The sequence below is a fragment of the Polyergus mexicanus genome, unplaced genomic scaffold (assembly GCF_030449975.1).
Source record: "Polyergus mexicanus isolate NDT 795.1 unplaced genomic scaffold, iyPolMexi1.0 SCAF_13, whole genome shotgun sequence".
NCBI classification, from domain to species: domain Eukaryota; kingdom Metazoa; phylum Arthropoda; class Insecta; order Hymenoptera; family Formicidae; genus Polyergus; species Polyergus mexicanus.
In genome coordinates, this window is record NW_027223333.1 from 4,298,267 (window position 1) to 4,319,763 (window position 21,497).

Sequence of the window (21,497 nt, forward strand, 5' to 3'; positions counted from 1 at the left end):
TTATTTCATTGAAGAATAACCATTTATCTTCATTTGTTTTAAGTACTTTTCACGTGGAAAGTATTTCAAATTTTTAATAAAATCTTTTTCACGTAAATGAATTTCTTCTTCAGATATTTGTTGAGCCTCAAATAAATGTAATAATTCACAATAAAAATTAAATGATAATTTATATTCATCAAGCCTATCCATTAATTTTTATGATGTTTTGAATTTGTAGTGGTTATCGATTACACAAGTTACGTATAACAGTAACAATACTTTATTTGTACTTTAATACACGAATCGAAGTAGGATATATTCTTTGGTATTTATGCGATACTACGCCGGACAAGAAGCGTGATGATCCGTCTAGTACCCGGTCTCGGAGAGGAAGGGAAAGAAGCTCCCTAGAGTCGTCTCTCGCGTTCTCTCCGGAATCGGGCGGAGGTGTCGCCTCCATGTGGCGCTAGTGATTATCCCTAGGGGCCATAACGTCTCGCCACAAATTCATTATCTAATATTTCAATTATAACAGATATGGCACTTATTGCAAATAATGGTGTAACAGCAATACCTGATAAACTTGATGCCGCAAATATTGCTTTACTAAGTGATATACCAATTTTACATTTAAAAAAATACTTATAACTTTTTCGATAAACATACATTCGTTTTTTAAAATACTCTTCCATTTATTATTATTAATAAATGTTTAAACATCATCTAAAAATGAAACATTTTAATTTTATAGATAAATATAAAAGAGGTGGTGGATTCTTTCCAGATGTAGTACGTGGTATAATTCTAGGTGAATCGGGTAGTGGAAAAACATTTTTATCTACTAACTTTGTCGCAAACAAATGGCTACCATATAGGCAATTATATGTTTATCCATCTATAGACCAACCTACTTATGTAGGATTAGAGAAAGAGTTAGAAAAAGATAAATATGATATTGATTATTTATTTGAGGGTAATTGGGAAAAAATTTTACCAGTAGAAGAATGTGCATCAAATAGTTTAGTAATTTTTGATGATGGAATGTTAAAAGGTCAAAGTAAAATAATAAGATTATTGTGAAGGAAGGCATAAAAATATTAGTATTCTCGGATTATATCATAAATACACTAAAATAAACCCTATAATTAGAAAAAATTCAAATCTGTGGTTTATTTTTAATAAGTTTGGAGATAATCTCAAAAAAATACATGAAGAATTGGCTTCTGAATTAACATATGAAGAGTTTTGTAAGTTCTGTAAAAAAGCTTGGTCAGAACCACATGGATTTTTGGGAATTGATAAAACAAAAAATGATAAATATTTCTTTCAAAAAAATAATGAATTAATATTATTATTATAAATGGGAAGAAATTTACGTAATGTGTCAGACAAAAGACAACTGTTAAATACTGATTCAGAATTGTCGAATGCGTCCTTCGAACTAAGTCTTTCAGACGCTTCACCATCGTCGTCAAATACAAAACCGTTAAATACAGAATGTACACATAAGATGTTAAATACAGACTGTACTCATAAGATGTTAAAGCCACTTAACAAACCTCCGGTTCTTGAATGCAAATCTCCAGTTTTTAACATGAAAACGGGGTTTAATTTTGGAAATAAATCATTTAAAAGTACATATGAAATGATGGGTACAACTCCACAAGAACTGGCTGAAATAGAAAAGAAGCAAAATGAATTAAGAAAAACATTTCAAAATGCAAGAAATTTAAATACTAAAAAAAGTATAGATTTAGAGGAAAAAAATAAACTAATAACTTCTAGACTGGATGAAACGAATAAAGAAATTAACATATTGATTGATAAACTGGACTCGAGTTTAAAATCTGCACCTGAAAGGCACCTGAAAGGCGTCCAAGAGACGCTAAGTCCGAAGGACGCCACAGATGTACAACCTTATCAAGATACTAAACTTGAAGAAATAATAAAACTCCTTAAAGGTTATACAGAGACTGACGATAGTGATGAAGTATTTGAAGAGACCTTCGAGCGTCCTTCGGACTTAGTCTTTCAGACGCACCTTTGGACGAGGTACAATCTGTTAGCTCGAGCCATTCACATAAAAAATCAGCTTTTCCAGTGTCACCAAGAATTAAAGAAGAAGGGGGCCCCTTATGGAATAAATATAAAAACCATCTTTATGATGAAACGTTTGGATTCTGGCGTGACAGAGACAATGATGATAGGTTAATGATAGGAAATAAAACTGTAAGAGTAACACAAAATGATAATCTTGTTTTTTATGATGATAATAATATAAAAATAGTAACTCAACTTACTAATCCTTTAATAAAATTATTAACAGAAAAATAGTACCATATAATTTCAAAGATATTTATGGTGAAGATGCTATAAAAAAATATAAGAATATAGTTTATAAAACTAATGCAATTTATAAAGATAATCATCCTAGTAAAGGATCAGCTTCAAATAAATATACAAAATGGGAATATATTTTGAGATATTTATGGGAAGAAATGAGTGAGTCAAAAATTAGCAAAGGAAGTAAAAAAGGAGGTGGTTTTATTAATAAACTTTCAAATAAACTAACCGGAAAGATTCCAGAAATGCATTTACTGGGATATAATGCTTGTGGGCCTTTTACGAATGTTGAGGAGAGATTAAAAAAGGGATGGAAAGGAATAAATCCTTTAGATGAACATTGCAAACAACATGATCTTTTTTATTATACAAACCCAAATGTAGATTATAGTGAAATAAAGAAAGCAGATAAAACTTTACAAGAAGCAGCGTGGATGAGAGTATTGTCACTAGATGCTAGTAAGTCGGAAAGATTTTGGGCGTGGGTTGTTACAAATGCCATGAAATTAAAAACAAAATTAGGAATGGGATACATGAATGAAAAAGATTTGTCATCATTATTAAAGAGGGCATTGGAAATATATAAAAAGAATCCACAATTAGCTAAGAACATTTTAAAATATTATGAAGATCAAAATCATCCATATAAAACAACTGGATTGATGTCAAGCAAACCTTCGGTTCTTGAATGTGAAAAGGACGCATTCGGCAAAACTATTGAGAACTTAGGGGGTTTTCCTTGGTTAGCAGCTCTCCCAATGATTTTCGCTGGTTTATATTATCTTATGAGTTCGGGTATAGATATAATTGCTAATAAATGCTGTACAAACTGAAAGGAAATTAAAAAGATGGTGCATCTTTTAGTTTTGATAAACTTAAACACATAAAGTTTGGTGAAATAGGGTTGGTAGATATATATATTCCTGGATATGATAACACGTCAGAAAGTCTAAGCGTTAAAGGGGTGTCTGAAGGGCACCTTAAAGGCGCCGAAAAGGTATTTGAAAGACTAAATCTGAAGAATGCTAAGTCCGAAGAATGCTTAGTACAGGGGACGCTTAGTCCGAAGGATGAGTCTGAAAGACTAAGTCCGAAGGACGCTTTATCATCTGAAATTACATTTTTATTTGTGCCGGAAGAACTAAATTTAGAGGATGCGCATGAAAGGTGCCAGGAAGGCTATGCCCGATACTAACAAAGTATACAATAACTATTAATTTAAGTCAAGGTCTTAATTCAGCTGAAGATATTCAAAAGAATGTCATATATAAAGTTAAAAATATTCTAGAAACAGAAAAAAAAAACTGGGCACCAAAATATAAAATTGATTGAGAAGTGACCCAGACAGCACAAAACATCCTCAGGATCATCCTGAATATGTCCAGGACGGTTCAGGATATTTGTAGGATGTTTTAAGATATTATTACAAATATATTTATAAAAATTTAATATGCATACATAATTATTTTTAGTTGTCGGCTATTTAATATAATTTAGAAATCTTAAGTGTTATAATAAGTATTAATGTCCTATAAATGTCCACTGGATAACTCCTAGATGTCGGTAGGATATATCTGCCCTGTCTATTATATTGGATGTCTTTTGGATTTCCAGAGGACATATACATGTGCAATTAATTGTTAACATTAATTTCGTTTAATATTAATAATTGAATTTGATGCGCACATTTTCATATATCCAAAATTATTATTTATTTAATATTTCATGAGAAATATTACTGTTCGCAACATTCCAAAAACTTTACAAACAATAGTATTCAACCGCTAGTTTGTTTGTTTACCGCTATGCGACACGCGAACTCGTATTTGAGATTTGGTCATGAGAATTATATAAAGCTTGCAAAGAGCAACTGACAGGAAATTACAAATGTAATTATTTTCTATCAGTTCAATTTCTGATGCAATCCCAACATAGGGAATTCAGATATTGGATTGTTTAGAAAATATTACACAACTCAAACCCGGGAGCTAAACCTAAAATATTAAAGAACGGTGAACTATTTTTAATATTAGATTTTTAATATTAGATTTTTAATTGGTAGTAAATAACAAAACATAATTTTAATTTATATTTAAATTTTAAAATTTGCTCCTTGAAACATACGAAAAATATCCCTAACATATCCTATAAAAATCCTTAGGATGTTCCACAGGATCTCCCTGGATTCTTCAGAGGTTAATATACGGCTATCATTTACTCTTCCTCAGGACATCCAGAGGAGATCTGAGGATTACAATGGGATATCCTGAGAATATCCTACATGTATGTCCTGGATGCCTTTTGGACGTCCTAAGGACATCCTTGTGCTGTCTGGGGGGTTCTATTAGTATTGAATTTGATAAAAATGATAAATTAGTGAACAAAATATTTGACGCAATAGAATCAAGGGTGTTAAATTCTGAAAATGAAGGACTTTCTCTTATTAAAAAAGAACCTGGTAAAATTAATCTAGGTTTACTAATCCAGGGTGTATTTACTATTCAACACTTAAAAAATCTTATAGAAGAAGAAAGAATAAATCTCATAGAAGAAGTACCGTTAGCTTTTGATATAAACAAATTTAAATTTGAGAAGAATAATAATGAAACAAGGGTATATAGTCCTGTAAAATTAATAATAGCCCATTCTGGTAAAATATTTATTTCAGGTCAAGCCCTTGATATTCCACAATATGCTGTTATAGAGTCGGGTAAAGAAACTGTATTCAAAGGTGAAAACCAGAAGGGAGTCACTCTTAGTTCAGGTCAAGCATCTGAAAGACACCTGAAAGGGTTAGTCCAAGGGACGCTAAGTCCAAAGGACACCATTGATATGTGTGTATATTCAAATTTTGTGGAAGGACCAATATTTAGATTTATTGTAAATAAATTACCTGCTTATATTAAACTTGTGAATGTAATGTATTTTCGTTTTGAAGAACATAGGTCTATTTGATAAATTAAAACTTACTTTCGAAGGAGAAGGTCTGAACTTAACTCAGGTCAAACCCTTAAAAAATGTGAGCGTAATGATTGACTTTCATGAAGTGCATCCTACAGACTAAGCGTCCTTCAATATACAAAATAGAGTGATGAATTAATAAAAATTTCCCATAATAAATGGAAAGAAAATGTTCCATGTGTCAAATCAATAAACCACATTCTGATTTTGTTAAAGCAAAAAAATTAAAATATGGAATCAGTTACACATGCTATGAATGTAAGAAACTTCGAAATGAAAAAATTACTTGTGGTGTATGCTTTAAAGAAGTTCCAAAACGATATATGACTAGACATTTTAAACTAGAATGGCATATCAAATTAAATAAATTTATTAATAAACTATTACAACAAAATGATGAATTATGTTTAGAACTTTCACAGATTTAAGAATGTTAAGAATGATAACCCTAAAAATTATGTTGATAAAAATTTTCGCTAATAAATGGGATCATTATTCGAACAATTTTCTTTTCATGAAAATATTTTTTCTCAACCAAGAAAAAGGAAAGATGGGATTATAAATAAATCAAAAGACTTTAAAGAATTACCAAATAATTATTGCAATGAAGAAGAAGAAGTAAAAATTGTTAGAGCTAAAGGCGTGTGGAATAACATGCTTGTTGATTATTCATTCTACTCGGATATAAATAGTTGTGATTTAAGTATATTTCTTAGAAGAACCAAACCATATGTAGAAGATAAAATACGAACTGGATTTAGAAAACATACAGCTGTAACAGTAAAATTAGTTGCAAAGGTGCAATATCATGTATTGGATTTATGTGGTAATGTATTTGACAAACACACACATTATTTTCATAGTAACGTTGAGCATATTTTATCTGAGGATATCATATCAGATCAATTTTATGCATAATATCATTTTAAATAAATTTGCTAGCTTTAATGCAAAAAACACCAAGTTTACATTCGATAGAGTTATTCAACTTGATTTACAGTCCGATAAATACACCCCTCTTCGAGGTGGAACTTATGTTAAATTACCTAATTATATTATAGCAAAAAAATGCTGTGTTAACAATACTAAAACTAATAAATTTAAATGCGAGAAGCAAGAAAATCTTAGATGCTTTGAGTATGCATTAGAGAGTATACTTAATCCAGTTAATAAAGACCCTAACAGATCTTCCAAATATGATATATCGAGGTATGAAGTGTTAAATATGAATTATCCTGTACAAATTATAAAAGAAAATATAAAAAAATACGAAGATTTTTTAAATATAGCTATAAATGTTTTTAGAGTAGATGAGAATAATGATTCGTCGTTTACTATTGGTCAAGCTATTGTAAATGATAATTATAAAGATAGAAAATGTACAAATCTTTTAATATACAAAGAGCATGTAGTTGGAATTACAAATATGAGTGCTTTATTAAGAGGACAAATAATAAAAAGACACAGAAAGCGATACTTGTGTGAAAAATGCAACGATTCGTTTGAGAAAGAAGAAAAGTATAATGATCATGTTGCTCTGTGTATATATAAAAAACAAAAAATAAAAATGCCCACTAAATTAAATAGACAATATTTTTCCATAGGTGCAGAGCAATATCATCCATATACAGTTAGTTCAGATTTTGAAGCAACATTACAAAAGTCAATTATGAAAAATGTTATTCACGAGCATAAGCCGAATAGTTTCTGCTTTGATACAATAGACGAAACACAATTAATAAATAATGGAAGTGTTGAACAGTTAATGAATGAATTTAACAACCTTATTGTTAAATATGCAAAAAGATATTATGAACTTAGAAAAGTAAATAAACCAATAGCAATGACAAAAGAAGATATTGACAATTGCAGAAAAGCTAAAAAATGTCATATTTGTAATGATACATTTTCTGACGAGGAAAGGCACCCGAAGGGCTTAGTCCAAAGGACGCTAAGCAAAGTAAGAGATCACGATCACTATACAGGACGTTATCGCGGGGCAGCCCATACCAACTGCAACTTAAAACTAAAATTACCAAATTTTGTACCAATATTATTTCATAATTTGAAATACGATTCTAAATTATTTCTAAGATGGATTCTGAAACTGGGAGCTAAATACACACGGAAAAATAAAAAAGCCCTAAATATAATGCCAAACACAAAAGAAAATTATGTTACAATTTCCATAAATAACATAGTTGTTGATCAATATGAACAACAGTATGACGTATCAAAATGTAAAGAATGTAATAAAAAATATAAGAATGAAATTATTGAAATCTGTAAAGAATGCAATTCGAAAACCATCATTAAAAAGAAAGGAGATATTAATAATATACATATGGAGGTGAGATTCATTGATACATTTAGATTTATGGACAAAAGTTTAGATTCATTAATTAAAAACTTACTCGATGTAAACGACTGTTTTTGTTCACATTGCAAATCTGTCCAAGAAATAACAAATATGAAGTTACTTCCTATAAACGAACATGATGTACTTAAAATGATTGGGAGATGCAAAAAGTGTAATGGAAATGTATTTAAACCTGTTGATTATTCCAAATTTAAAACTATGTTAAAGAGATTTAAAAAAGAAGACTTACATTTAGTTTTACACAAGGGAATTTATATGTATGAATGGATGGATTCTTATGCTAAAATGTATGAGTTATATTTACCCAGCAAAAGTAAAGAATGGTATTCAATTTTAAATGATGAAAATGTGAGTCCTTCTAAACTTAAATTTGCACATAAAGTATACAGACATTTTAAATGCAAAACTATAAAAGAATATCATAATTTATACTTGAAATTAGACGCGCCAGAAAAGCTAAGTCCGAAGGACGATACTGTTTTATTACATGATGTTTTTGACAATTTCAGAGAAAAATGCTATAAAGAATATGGTCTTGACCCTGTATATTATATATCTGCTCCACATTTTGCTAATGATGCTTCATTAAAATACACTGAACAAACATTATTATCAGATAGAGAAATGTATGAAACATATGAAACTGGAATAAGGGGTGGAATATCTATGATTCCACACAGATATGCATTAGCTAATAATTGTTACTTTTATGATAATAAAATTGGAAAGACTGTTAAACTATCCAAAGAAAAAGCGATAGAAAAAGGTATATATAACAGTAAAAAGCATGTTAGCTATATTTTATACTTGGATGCTAATAATCTATATGGGTATGCGCTTAGTCAACCCTTTCCTATAGGAGAATTTAAATATGAAGATGTAAATGATTTCACTCTTGAAACAATTAAGAGCTTACCCTATGATGGAGAATATGGTTATACGTTTCTCGTTGATTTGGATATCCCATTGGAATTACATGATAAATTTAAAAATTATCCAATGTTACCCGAACATTATGTACCTAGTTATGATGAATTATCCGAATATCAAAAAGAATTGATATCTAAGGGAATTGGTAAAATACCAACTGGCACTAAACTTATGTGCACGTTAAAATCAAAGAATAATTATTTAATTGATTATAGAATGTTACAAGAATGTCTTAATCAAGGAATAATCTTAAAAGACATAAAAAAAGTAATATCATTTAGGCAAAAAGCATGGTTGAAACCCTACATTGACTTAAACACAAAACTTAGACAAGAAGCTAAAAATGGATTTGAAAAGGACTTTTTTAAACTCATGAATAATTCAGTATATGGAAAACAAATGGAACAGGTAAGAAACAGATGTCATGGTGTTTTATTCATATAAAAATTTTGCAAGGTGTAAATATTATGAAGATAGACAAATAATAGATGATGATAAAGTTCTCGTGTATCGGAAAAAGAAAGAAATAACATTAAATAAACCCATATATGGTGGGTTTGTTGTTTTAGAGTTATCAAAGTTATTGATGTATAAGTTTTATTATAATTTTTTGAAGAAAAAGTATAATGATAAAGCTAAATTGTTAGGAACTGATACTGATTCATTTATTATTTATGTGGAAACAGATGATCTTTACTTGGATATAAAAAAATTTATACAATACTTTGATACGAGTGATTATAAAATTGATTGGATGCCACAAGTAAATAAAAAAGTAATCGGTTTATTCAAAGATGAATATCTCGGAATATCCTTAAGAGAATGGGTTGGATTAAGATCAAAAATGTATGCTTTTAGATATGACGAAACTGAAACAAAGTTTTGTAAAAATACTAAAAAGTTTATAACAAAAATAAAAGAGAAAAAAGTATGTAAAGGAATAAAAAGATCAAATATAAAAAAAATGAAATTTGATATGTATAAAAACTGTTTGTTTGAAGGTAAAAGCAGAACTGAAACTGTATACAATATTACATCAAAAGAGTTGAAACTTTACACTGTTAAAACAAATAAAATAGCATTATCAGCATACGACGATAAAGTATATTTAAATAATAATATAGAAACGTCTCCTTTTGGTTATGAGAATACCAGATAAAACCTGAAAGAACGTCTGAAAGACTAAATCTGAAGGATGCTAAGTCTGCAGGGCGTGTAGTCCAAGGGACGCTAATGTAGTTCTTTCGAAGGAAAGGATTTGAACTGTTTCCAGTATGGAAAAAATATTAATTGAAAAAAAAAATGTGAGCGTAATGATTGACTTACATGAAAAAGAATGTTTCCAGTATGGAAAAAATATTAATTGAAAGAAAAAGAACATCTTAAGCAGGTTTACAAGTGAATTAACACTGTGACAGTGACCTACTAAGACATTGCTGAAAGATGCGTCTGAAAGACTAAGTCCGAAGGATGCAAAAACCTCTGTGAGGAAAATCACCTGACGGTATGTGCTCGCCAGCGCTGGTTTTTTTATTTTTTTTTATTTTGAGTACATACCGTCAGATGATTTTTTTCTTTTTAGTTCCATTTAACTTTAATTCATTGCTTACGTCTGAAAGACTAAGTCCGAAGGACGCTCTTGATTCAAAGTTTAACACTCTTATAGGGGCCCCTGAAGTATACATTCTTTTCTAATTCATATCTAGTTTCCTAGATGTGACAGAGAGAATTGTATAGCTCTTGTTGAAGAATTGGAGGGTCAAGAACCGAAGATTTGTCTATTCCTATTCCTGGCGCCAGGACACACACACACACATACAACGCCACTCAGTTATTTTTTACATGCCATATTATTTCCCAAGCCGGCCGCACTTGTCAAATAAAATCTTGAATTGTTGGGATTCGAACCGGCAATCTCAAGATTACTAGGCATGTGTTATCTCCCTGAGCCATACGAAGATAACAGTTAAACATGACTAATTACTGAGTGATATGTGATCCGAGCGCTTTGACGCGTCAGAAAGGCATCTGAAAGGCTTAGTCCGTAGGACGCTTGCGCTTCGAAGCTTAGTCTTTATGACGTCTGAAAGACGGCCATGGTTATCTTTTTTTTTTAATTTTGTTGCTTTTATGAATGATTTTGGTGTTTTTTAGTTGATTTTGATAGAGGAAAAAATCTGCGCTAGAATGTAACACATTGTATACTACTACTTATAATATCGTCAAAGATTCTATAAAAAGACTTACGTAACATCTATGGGACTTGCTAACGAGATGGTGATACGAAACGATTGGGTATACATTTAATAAAATTATAACAATCAAACCAAACTAACAACTTGCGGTATTTGAGAAAACTTATATGAAAATAATTACGTGTTCAAAATATTTATTAAAATTTTTATTTTATACAAATATTGTCGACTATTTAAGAAACTCTATTGATGCGAATATAGTTACGTCTCTAATAGATTACTTAGCGACAGTAATTTAAAATTTAAATTTTTTTATTAACCTCGAGAACTGAGACGTGACTAAATAAATCTAACATGTGGTATATTTGATTTAAATAGTTAAATATTTCAATTAAAGAAATACAAAGAAATAGTAATTAGTTGGATGAATTTAGTCACTACATATTTAATTCAACAGCGAGACGACCCCGCACGATCCTGAACTCCTTAGTTCCTAGTGGCCAACGATCCCAGTAAATACCCCGTGCCTCCACCGAGGGGCACAACAAAACGTTCCATACAGCTTGGCTAGGCGTTTGATTACGAGGGCTGTGATAGGTGCGACGGAAGAGAAAGATGGAGCATCTTCTATAGTTATAATTATAGCTTACATTTATTTTCGGTATTCGTGTTTCACAAATTACGATTTGCTAAAGAATATACATTCCATAATATGAATGGATCTGCGTGTTATATGCGTTACCAACAGGTATTCCAAGGCCCTCGTTATCACTTGCGTATGCAGCGGTGCACGACATTGACCTAAACATCTTCGTGGTTATTCGGGCTTTCATATTGCCCTTGTAATGTAGGAGAAGGATCAGGGACAACAAACGTCTAACACAGAAAATGAAAAAGCGCGATAAATGTAAAAAAATATTGATATTCCTATCATTCGCATTATGCAATATCTGACCGTCAATTTTTGTCATCGATTATTTTAATGAAATGCGCGATGAAAAGAAACGAGATATAGGATATTATAAAGATCGATGTGTTTATTCTTCTTTAAATATATAAATTTTAATTATTATATTAAATTTCAACCGCATGTTTATTTTTATTTTTAATCGCGTAGCATTTTATGAAAATTATACGCATTCCCCCATCGGTGATTTCTTTTTGCAAGCGCAAATAATTTGTAATAAATGTCAGTTAATTGGTTCACATCTTTTTCAAATTGATATTAAGAGATACGATAGTGTCTCGCGCTAAGTCACGCGCAATAACAAGGTACTCCGCCTATTTATACGCGAGTCGGCCAATTGAGAGTATCTGAGATTTTCCAATTTGAATAACGGCTGAAGCGATCGAGTTCTTATTAGACTTAACTTATAATCTTATAACTTTAATTAATCTCTAATTAATCTTAATCTTATAATTTTCAAAGTATACGAAATATATATTATATAAGACAAACAAAAAATATCTATACTTTTATCTATTATCTCTAATATCTATTACTTCTATTTACTTAAGAATACACGGCGAGATCATCTCTCAATACGATATTACTTGCAAATTTTTTTCACATTTATTACTTTTTACAGTACCAAAAAGAAGTTATGTAAGAGTTTATCGTTAAAAATAATATTCAAGTATAATTCTGTAACTAATTCTGTATTTTATTTGATTTTCTGTGATGAAAACAAATTGAGAACAAATTGTGATAATAAAGTATGTACGGTTATACAATATATTAATGCCATTATGTTACCTGTGCTGGTGAAAAGACCTGTGCCGAGCCAAGGATAAAACAAATTATACAAATAACTTTTTTCAAAGCGCTTGGTGCTGCTTAGTATCGTCTGAAATCATCAAAAACATGTCAAGAGAGAAACATTAATTTATATTATATCACTCGATCTTTTAGATGTTATTATAAAGATCGATGTGTTTATTCTTCTTTAAATATATAAATTTTAATTATTATATTAAATTGCAACCGCATGTTTATTTTTATTTTTAATCGCGTAACATTATACGCTTTCTCCCATCGGTGATTTCCTTTTGCAATTTGTAAACACGCGTACATAACGTACACACACATACATACATAACGTACACACACATACATACATAACGTACACACACATACGTACATAACGTACATAACGTACACACACATACGTATATAACGTACACACACATACGTACATAACGTGCACACACGTACGTAACATATACACACGTACGTAACATATACACACGTATGTAACACACACACACATTCGTACGTTACGTACACACATACGTACGTAACGCACACACACGTACGTAAGTAACGCACATGGATCGCGCGCTAGAAGCGGCGCGCGTCTTTAAAGAATCGCGATAGCGGCGCGCGTCCCTATAGAACGAGTCGCGTCAAGGTCGAATCGGGAGGAATATATTATTAGTTTTCACGATCTCTCGCGCATTCCTTCTGAATAATAAATATATTGTAGTTAGATCAAATTTTTTAGCGGAATATAAATATAGAATCTGATTTATTAATGTCATAATCACAAAGCATAATGCCAACCTTTTTTGTTGTAACATATCTCTTTTATAATTGTCACATTAATAAGACAAGCCCAATATTTCTGTTTGTGTGTGTGTTTTATTGTTAATTAAATTACAATTATATTATATAAATATGAACGAAAAAATAACGATCCCCCGTCCCCCTCAACGTCAGGCGCCCGGCGTCCGCTCGCGGATCGCGCGCTAGAAGCGTCGCGCGTGTCCCTAAAGAATCGCGATAGCGGATCGCGCGCTAGAAGCGGCGCGCGTCCCTAAAGCAGTGCTGGGATTTACTTACACATTTTGGCCCGATTCCGTGGCTCACGCCTATTGCCCCCTACTCACCGCTCGTGCGTTAGCAACGAGTCGCCAGATACGCGTAACTAAGGAACGCGATCGTTACCTCCCAGTCATCAGACCAAACAAAAGTCGACCAATCATACGGTATATCATTCGTAAGATTCCTAGGAAATAGGGAAATCAATAGTGTCTCTAGACTCTCACTATCTAAAATTTCGGTAAGTCCAAGGGCCGCCAACCTCAGTTTACCCAAAACTAACTTATATGAGAGGCCCCAGGGCTCCTCATTAAGAGAGTTCAACAGCTCCTGCCACGCTATGGATTTTAATCTATTGATCTCCGCTCTTAGCTTTTTTCGTTTAATTTTATAATCCCTAGATAATCGAACAATAACCTCCTGAGAGCGCTTCCTCTTTTTAGCTTTTTGCAGGAGACGCCTAGCCCGCAAGCAGTCCCGGCGCAGAACTGCAGCAGATTCTTGCCACCAGTAAGCCTCTTTCCTCGGTCTTCGTGGGCCAATCCTCTTCATGGATGCGTCGCAAGCTTCTTCCATGGTCTTGTCGAGCCATGTTGTGAATTTGTTCACATCCCGTTGTATCTCCATTTCCGGGCCTGCGCCTCTCCAAAGCAAAACAGCCTGAAACAAATCTTCGTCCAAACTCTTGGTGTTCCATCTTCGCTGAAGTAATCGGTTTGGAGGTAGTTCCGGGGGTATCGAACAGAGGTCAAAAGTGATATAATTGTGATCTGACATTGATTCAATGTCTTCTCGAACTTTCCAATCTTTGATAAATCGAGTTAGATCAAAAGATATCCACGTTAGATCGATTATGGAATTTCCTTGAGGCCGTACGCATGTTGGGATTTCTCCTCTGTTGCTAATCCGGAGATCTCTTTCTGCTGCCCATCTAACTAAGAGACGACCTTTACCATCTGTGCTAGATGACCCCCATATGTCCGCTTTTGCATTAAAGTCGCCGCAGATAATTGTTTTGTCCATTCTAATTAATAATGGACGCGATAGTTCGTTCAAAAGATCGTTAAACTGTCTTAAGCCCAAGTTAGGCGAAAAGTAGATTGATATCAGTAGGAAAGAGCCACAAAGTACAGCTACAAAGCCAGGGCCAGCGCAGGCTAGTTGGCATCTATATTTCATCAAATTAGTGTTAATAAAGATGGCAGCAGCATCATCTAGGCTCCTGAACCAATTAGCCGATCTGGGAATGTAACTAGATTCGGAAATTAACAGTACACTAGCCAAAAATTCCCTAGCCTGATGTAAAAGCAAGTCCATAGCACCATAGACTCCTATTTACATTCGCCTGAATGAATTTAATGGACATCCCTGTTTATTGTTTTACCTCCTTGTGTAGGATGGGAGCCAAAACCTTTTGTATTATTAAAATTGGTCCTAAGCCTGCTAATTATGCTGTCCGCTTTACAGAAGTTGGAACCGAGTCTGTGGTTCGGATCCTTACCTTCTTCGACGCAAAGTTTGCATACTGGAGGGGAATTGCAGTCCCGAGCTAAATGGTCAGGTTCTCCGCATCTGAAGCACAGCCTGCCGAAATCCATCTTAGATGTACAGGCCAGTCTTACATGCCCAAATTTCCAGCACCTGAAGCATTGCACGGGCCTAGACTCTAAGAGGTTCGCTCTAGCCAGGGTTCAGCCAATCTTGATCCTCTTCTTGTTGGATATCTCAATTGCCGCCGAAAGAGGGCATTGTGCCCAGACTGTAAACAGCCCATTTCTCATGGGCCTGATAGGGCCAGTCTTGATGTCTTCCGTTCTACATCCCCCGTTTTTAGCTATAACATCCAGCACTTCGTCTATAGTAACTGAATCATCCAATCCTATTAGTCGGATCTCCCCCTTAATAGTCGGTCTTGCTATCTTAGTTTGATCTTGGAAAATATCTCTTAATTTCTCCGCCAGAACGTCTGCATTGGCGGATCTCTCAGGTTCAAGGATCGATAATCATGCCACCATTGGCTGCTTTCCTAATTTTAGTCGAGTCGATTTTCAGATCATCTAATGATACTCCCACTCTTGCTTTGTTTAAGACCCCTGCGTAGGTAAGACCTTCTTTTTTGGTGGTTACGAGAATTGCAACCGTTTTAGATTCCAGAGATTTCCCTTTTCCAAAGCTTCTATTTAGCTCTTGCTGATGCATTATAATTCCCATAGGAGGAGAGGAGCAATCAACAAAAGTCGTTATTTCCAGCGGATCTTCAGATATCTCGACGGTAGCATATTTATCATCCACTCCCGTCGGCAGTTGTGGAGAGAGCCTTTCACTTGATGAAGACGAACGACCCGCCCAGCCCGAACTCCCCCCCGCGGGCGCCTACAAACTGCTCCGAAACTATCTCTCTCTCTTCCTCTCCAACGGTATCCTCTCTCTCACACTTATGACAAAGTGAGCCAAAATCATCCATACTATCCTACTTCCGTCTTCTGCTATGTGCTGCATCAGTAAGTCATGAGCTCCCTATGAGTGGTTTATGTTTACCTGCATTACTTTATACTTCATTATGATTTGTTATTAGTTCCGTCCTCCATCCGGATATCAGTTTCATTTGTTTTATTGCCACTGTGGTATATCTTGAGTGACTCACATTGCATAGAGCCAATTCTATGATTTTCATCCATGTTCTTCTTTTTACATATGACACATCGCAGCGGGGAAGTACATTCCTTAACCGAGTGTCCAGGAGCGCCGCATTTGAAGCACGAGTTGCCTCTATCTACCTTTGCACGACAATTAATCTTCAAATTCCCGAATTCCCAACACTTGTAACATTGTATCGGACGGGCTTTCAGCATCTCAACTCGTGCCATTGTCCATCCTATTTTAATTTTGCCCTTTGATGCAATGGTCGTTGCCGCCACCAAGGGGCATTGAGCCCAAATCGTAAAAAGACCATTATTCATCCGGCGAATTTCTCCTACCTGAATATCTTCGGTTTTACAACTGCCTAAGTCCTCAATAGCAAAAATTATTTCATTTTTTGATACTGATTCATCAAAGCCTATGATCCTTATTTCCACCTTACGCAATGGTCTAGCTACCCTTACATCATTGGGCAGAACTTCTTTGAGTTTTGCAGCCAAGATATCCGCTTTTTCTTCATTTTTGGGACCTGGGATTTCCAGAATATATCCACCATTTGCCGCTTTTCGAAGTTTAGACTTCTCAATACCTAATGTATCAAGTTGAATATTTTCTCTTGCCTTTTTCAACATAGTGTCATATGGGAAATTTTCGCCTCATCCTGTGATGGTCACCGCCGATGTTTTTGGTGTTTTTATTTTAATTTCACCGATGGATGTTTTCTCCTTTGGTTTTTGTGTAGTCACAGTTGTATTCCTTTCTTTCTCTGGCTTGTCCTCCATGTTGTTATTTATATCTTGCTTTTGCATCCTGTTCTTCCTCCCTTTCTTACCTTTCTTAACTACCTTTGTCCAGCTTATTTCCTCCTTCTTCACATCCTTGTTTCGCTCTTTTCCTCCTTCTTCCTCTCTACATTTAAATGATATCCCCTCCTTTTGTTCAAACGGTGGTCTAAGTTGTATATTCTCCTTAATCCTTAATACGGGGCGAGGGGGACGCTGCGGTAAGGGAATGGGGGGCTCCTCTATCTCTCCTACTCTTACCTCTACCCCCTCAAATTCCTCAACTTCCATTTGCATGCTATCTTCCCTATTTCTACCCTCCTTCCTATCCTGCTTATTTTGTTCTTGCTCCGTGTATTTCATTTCTGTTATTCTACCTATCTTTTTAGCCTCTATCCTATTTTTAAGTAACTCTGCTATTTCTTTTTCCTTATTTCTAATTTTTTTATTAATCTTTTCTACTTCTGTTTCAGGTTTCAGAGCCAGGACCAGCTTACCATCAATCACAGCCTTAGGGGCTGTAATGAAGCCAACGCTAGGATCATCTTTCCTTATTAACTCTAACCTTTCTTCCAAGAAGGACATCTCCTGTTTCTTTCTCTTTTCTTTCTTCCCCTGCTTTCCTACCTCTATACTCGCTTTCCTACTCTCTCTCTCTTGTTCCTCTATTTGCTTTTTACTCATAAGAATATCTACCTTTTCATGCAGTTCACTAAGTTCCTTCCTAAGATCCGCATTTATCTTCTTCAACTCCATTAATTCTTCACTTCTTTTCTTATCCAGCTCATCCTTAATTTCTAATTGATGTTTAAGCTTATTTATTCTCATTCTAAGTGTCAGAGGGTCATCTACACTCTCTGCTTTTTCCACGAACGCCTTTATAACGTCTTTTAGCTTACCTACTCTGTCCTTCATTTGACCGTTTAACTTTTCATTTAATCTACCGCACTTTGCTCTTATTAAATCCAGATCCTCTAACCATTCAGTACCTAAAGCACTTAAACTAACAGCCCCTACTTCCCTAAACTCTGCCTTGGCGAACTGTTCAAAATTACTTCCTAACTCCATTTCTGGCGTACTTACGACTCTCCTAACTCTTTTCTTTGGTCTACCAACTTTCCTATCCTTCTCCTTATCTTTTTCCTCAGTCCTACTACTCTCATCCTCATTTTCCTCCCTCATTATCTCTGTATCGCTACGTCTTTCATCCATCTCACTTCCTTCTATTACTGTATCTTCCTCCTCTGTACTTACGATTTTCGGTCTATTTCTTCTCTTCCTCAGCCTGTACGAGATGTTAAAGTCCTCTTCCTCTTCCGATTTCGGAGACCCATCCTCCGCCATCCTCTTTCTCTGAGGTTTCGTTTCTCCATTATGGAGATCATCCGGAGGTGGAGTTGTGTCCATGAGGTCAAAGGTAGGAGTCTCCAACCCGGAGGTCTCCCCTTGAGGAGCAGAGATCCCGTCCGGCCGAGTCCCTCCCATGACCGCTTCTACCATTACACTGGGGTCTATAATAGGTTCCTGTGAACCCTCCATAGACCAGTCTCTCCTGGTATCCTGAGAAGCCGGCTCCCAGAAGGGGATTAGGCTTGTCAACAAACCCGCGCTTGATAGCGCGTTACAAGTGGCTTCCGTGCCAGTGGCCGGCACGTTAACATTGGCCACACTATCTCCTCTAATTCTTCAGAGCGTTTCCTCCTTTCCCACTGCCAGAATATCCGCCGTCACATTCTCCGCTCCTTCATCCGCCGATTTCCAGCCTTCCTCAGTTTCACCCTCTTCTGTTCTATTCTTCTTTGTCTCCTATTCTTCCGTCTCCTTCCCGTTCTTCTCCTTAATCATCTCCTCATCATCATTGTTTTTGTTTATGTTTATTTGTTCATCTGCCATTTTGATCCCACGAGTGAGTCGGAAAGGGTGGTCAGCCCGGGCAGAGCCGCTTTACCCGGGTAAGCCCTAGATACCCCGGGGTTCAGGCAGGTACCCTAGGGGAACCGTTCGAGGCCACAAATATTACCCCGTTGTGGCCACAAACCCATCGGCATGGTATCTTGACACCTTAGGCTACGGGGAGTGCATTTAGTTCGAGGGGCACTACCCTCTAGGCATACTTTATGGTTCTTACTTCCCAGGCTTTACCGGCATGATTAAATCTACCGGCACCTGGGAGATCACAGGAAGCCGTCCCCGTATGCCAGGGGGAACACCCTACCCACAGAAAAAAGAAACCCACCCTTCCCTTAACCCCAATACCCTCCCTACAAAAAGAAAAAAACCCACCCACAACCCCTTTACCCCACTCCTTTTTAACGAGGCTTTTCCCCTCGGCCGATGCGACAGCGCGTACACTGCCGCTAACGGTGTCAGCGCACCGGGTTTGTTTCGGAGTTTTCCTTCTCCTAGGCCGGCTCTTAGATCCCTTTCACCTACTCTGGCTGAGTAGGCTTCAGGGGAGCCCCCACACCACGACAAGGTGGCCGGCCAACGTGAGGGAACTCCCGGTATCTTGGAAAACAGCCAATTTAGCATTAATTCCCAAGGAGGGAGGAGACAATTTAAATGAGTTGCCTAAGGCCAGACCGATCTGTTTGTTAAATGAGATTGCGAAAGCCTTTGAGAAGATCATAGCGAACAGAATATTTGATTGGCTATTAGAGAACCCGGATTCAGACTTTTCACCGAACCAATTCGAATTCAGGAAGGACCTCTCAACGTGTGATGCCCTTAGTAAATTTAAAGATATCACATCCTCTATTGTGGAGAGAGGTGGTTACGCGATAGCAGTCTCATTGGATATCAAGAACGCTTTTAACAGTATGCCGTGGAAGGTTGTGCGTCGAGCTTTAGAAATTAAAAGCTTTCCGTTATATATAAGAAGAGTTATAGATGCGTACTTGTTCGACAGATCAATCTTTTATGTAGGCAAGGATAGTGTAAGGTATTCTAGACCTATGGAGGCTGGTGTCCCCCAGGGCTCTGTTTTGGGACCCATTTTATGGAATATTGCTTTCGATGGTGTCCTGGACATGGCGGATGAGGATAATAGTTGTTACATCCTGTGTTATGCAGATGACACCCTTATTGTTGTGACCGGACTGGATATCTCTAACACCAGATTGAAAGCCGGAGTATTTGTTACTAAGGTGGTCAATTACATCGTCGAGCTGGGTCTAGAGATAGCTGCTAATAAAACAGAAGCACTACTTTTTCACCCAAAGAGAGAGACTGAGCTTCCTGAATCATTAACGATTGGAGATGTTTCAATTAAATTCGGATCTACTATGAGGTATCTTAGAATTCTAATTGATATTGGCTGGAATTTTAACGATCATTTCAAGTACGCGGAACAAAAGGCAAATAGGATCATCAGAGCTCTGAATAGGTTAATGCCCAACCTTAGGGGACTCGATGAGAAGCGGAGGCGTTTGTACGCGAATGTCGTAATGTCGGTGCTGTTGTACGGAGCAGCGGTATGAAGGGACGCGCTGGCCACTAGCAGGCTCTCGAGATCATTAATAAAATTAGAAAAATCCATTGCTCAAAGAGTTATTTCGGCATATCGAACTATTTCCGGGGATGCAGCGTTGCTATTGGCTCGGGTTCCTCCGCTTAGGTACATAGCACCAATGCGCAAGCGCATCTATGAGCAAATTAAGATACATAGGAACAACGGTACGTATTCTAGGGAAGTTAGGAACACCACTAGGGAAAACGAAACGGCCGCCATGTTTAACGAATGGCGCGCATACCTAGAACTACCCAACCATTCAGATGAGTTTACTAAACTAGCACTAATGCCAAATTTTGAAACGTGGATAAACCGCGAGCATGGCAGTATGTCATATCATCTGACGCAAGTCCTGTCTGGACACGGGTGCTTCGCGAAATTTTTATGCAGAATTGGAAAAAGAGAAAACAGATGCTGCGACTTTTGCGGAGATGATCCAGACGACGTATTGCACACTATAAGAGAGTGTCCGGCATGGGACCCAGAGAGAATTTCATTGAAGAGAACTTTAGGACTAGACAGGGAATTTACCATGGCGGACATTGTGGAGGCTGCTTGCGGTTCGAAGATCAACTGGGCAGCCTTCACAGGGTTCGTACAAAGGTAATGAGGGAGAAGGAGGACGAAGAGAGGAGATGCGAGAGAATCGGGAATCCTAGTCCTGAATCGGAAGATAGTGACGTAGAATGATTTAAACACAAATCAAATCACATGTCACTTAGGGATATTTCTTCCTTGGCGTCATCCGATTCATTTAAAGTGAGTTGGATCGATGTTTGAAAGCATCGAAAGTAAGGTATCACGGAGATGATAAGAACAGCCTCAACCCTTATTGTTTTAGCGCGAATCGTTTTTATTAGTAAATAATAAATAATTGAATCCGCGATTAGGATAGAGATGGGGGAGGGAGAGTATGGGAGAGGGGAGGCTAAAGTCATTACACTGGCAGGAT

General features: G+C 35.8%; 3 protein-coding genes across 3 annotated transcripts; 1 reads left to right on the forward strand and 2 right to left on the reverse strand.

The window, feature by feature from the left end:
• Positions 1 to 13,690: 13,690 nt before the first annotated feature.
• On the reverse strand, positions 13,691 to 14,929 carry LOC138938980 (uncharacterized). The gene has a single exon (XM_070306406.1). It carries the CDS (start codon positions 14,927 to 14,929, stop codon positions 13,691 to 13,693), a length of 1,239 nt encoding a protein of 412 aa, XP_070162507.1.
• A 1,979-nt stretch (positions 14,930 to 16,908) lies between these two features.
• LOC138938981 (golgin subfamily A member 6-like protein 6) lies at positions 16,909 to 18,573 on the reverse strand. The gene has a single exon (XM_070306407.1). The coding sequence runs from the start codon at positions 18,571 to 18,573 to the stop codon at positions 16,909 to 16,911; it is 1,665 nt and encodes a 554-aa protein (XP_070162508.1).
• A 2,090-nt stretch (positions 18,574 to 20,663) lies between these two features.
• LOC138938982 (uncharacterized) lies at positions 20,664 to 21,152 on the forward strand. The gene has a single exon (XM_070306408.1). It carries the CDS (start codon positions 20,664 to 20,666, stop codon positions 21,150 to 21,152), a length of 489 nt encoding a protein of 162 aa, XP_070162509.1.
• Positions 21,153 to 21,497: the final 345 nt, after the last annotated feature.

Excerpts from the sequence above, each read along its gene's own strand:
- LOC138938981 (XM_070306407.1), bottom strand. The coding sequence starts at position 18,573 with ATGGAGGGTTCACAGGAACCTATTATAGACCCCAGTGTAATGGTAGAA.
- LOC138938982 (XM_070306408.1), top strand. The coding sequence starts at position 20,664 with ATGCGCAAGCGCATCTATGAGCAAATTAAGATACATAGGAACAACGGT.
- LOC138938980 (XM_070306406.1), bottom strand. The coding sequence starts at position 14,929 with ATGGACTTGCTTTTACATCAGGCTAGGGAATTTTTGGCTAGTGTACTG.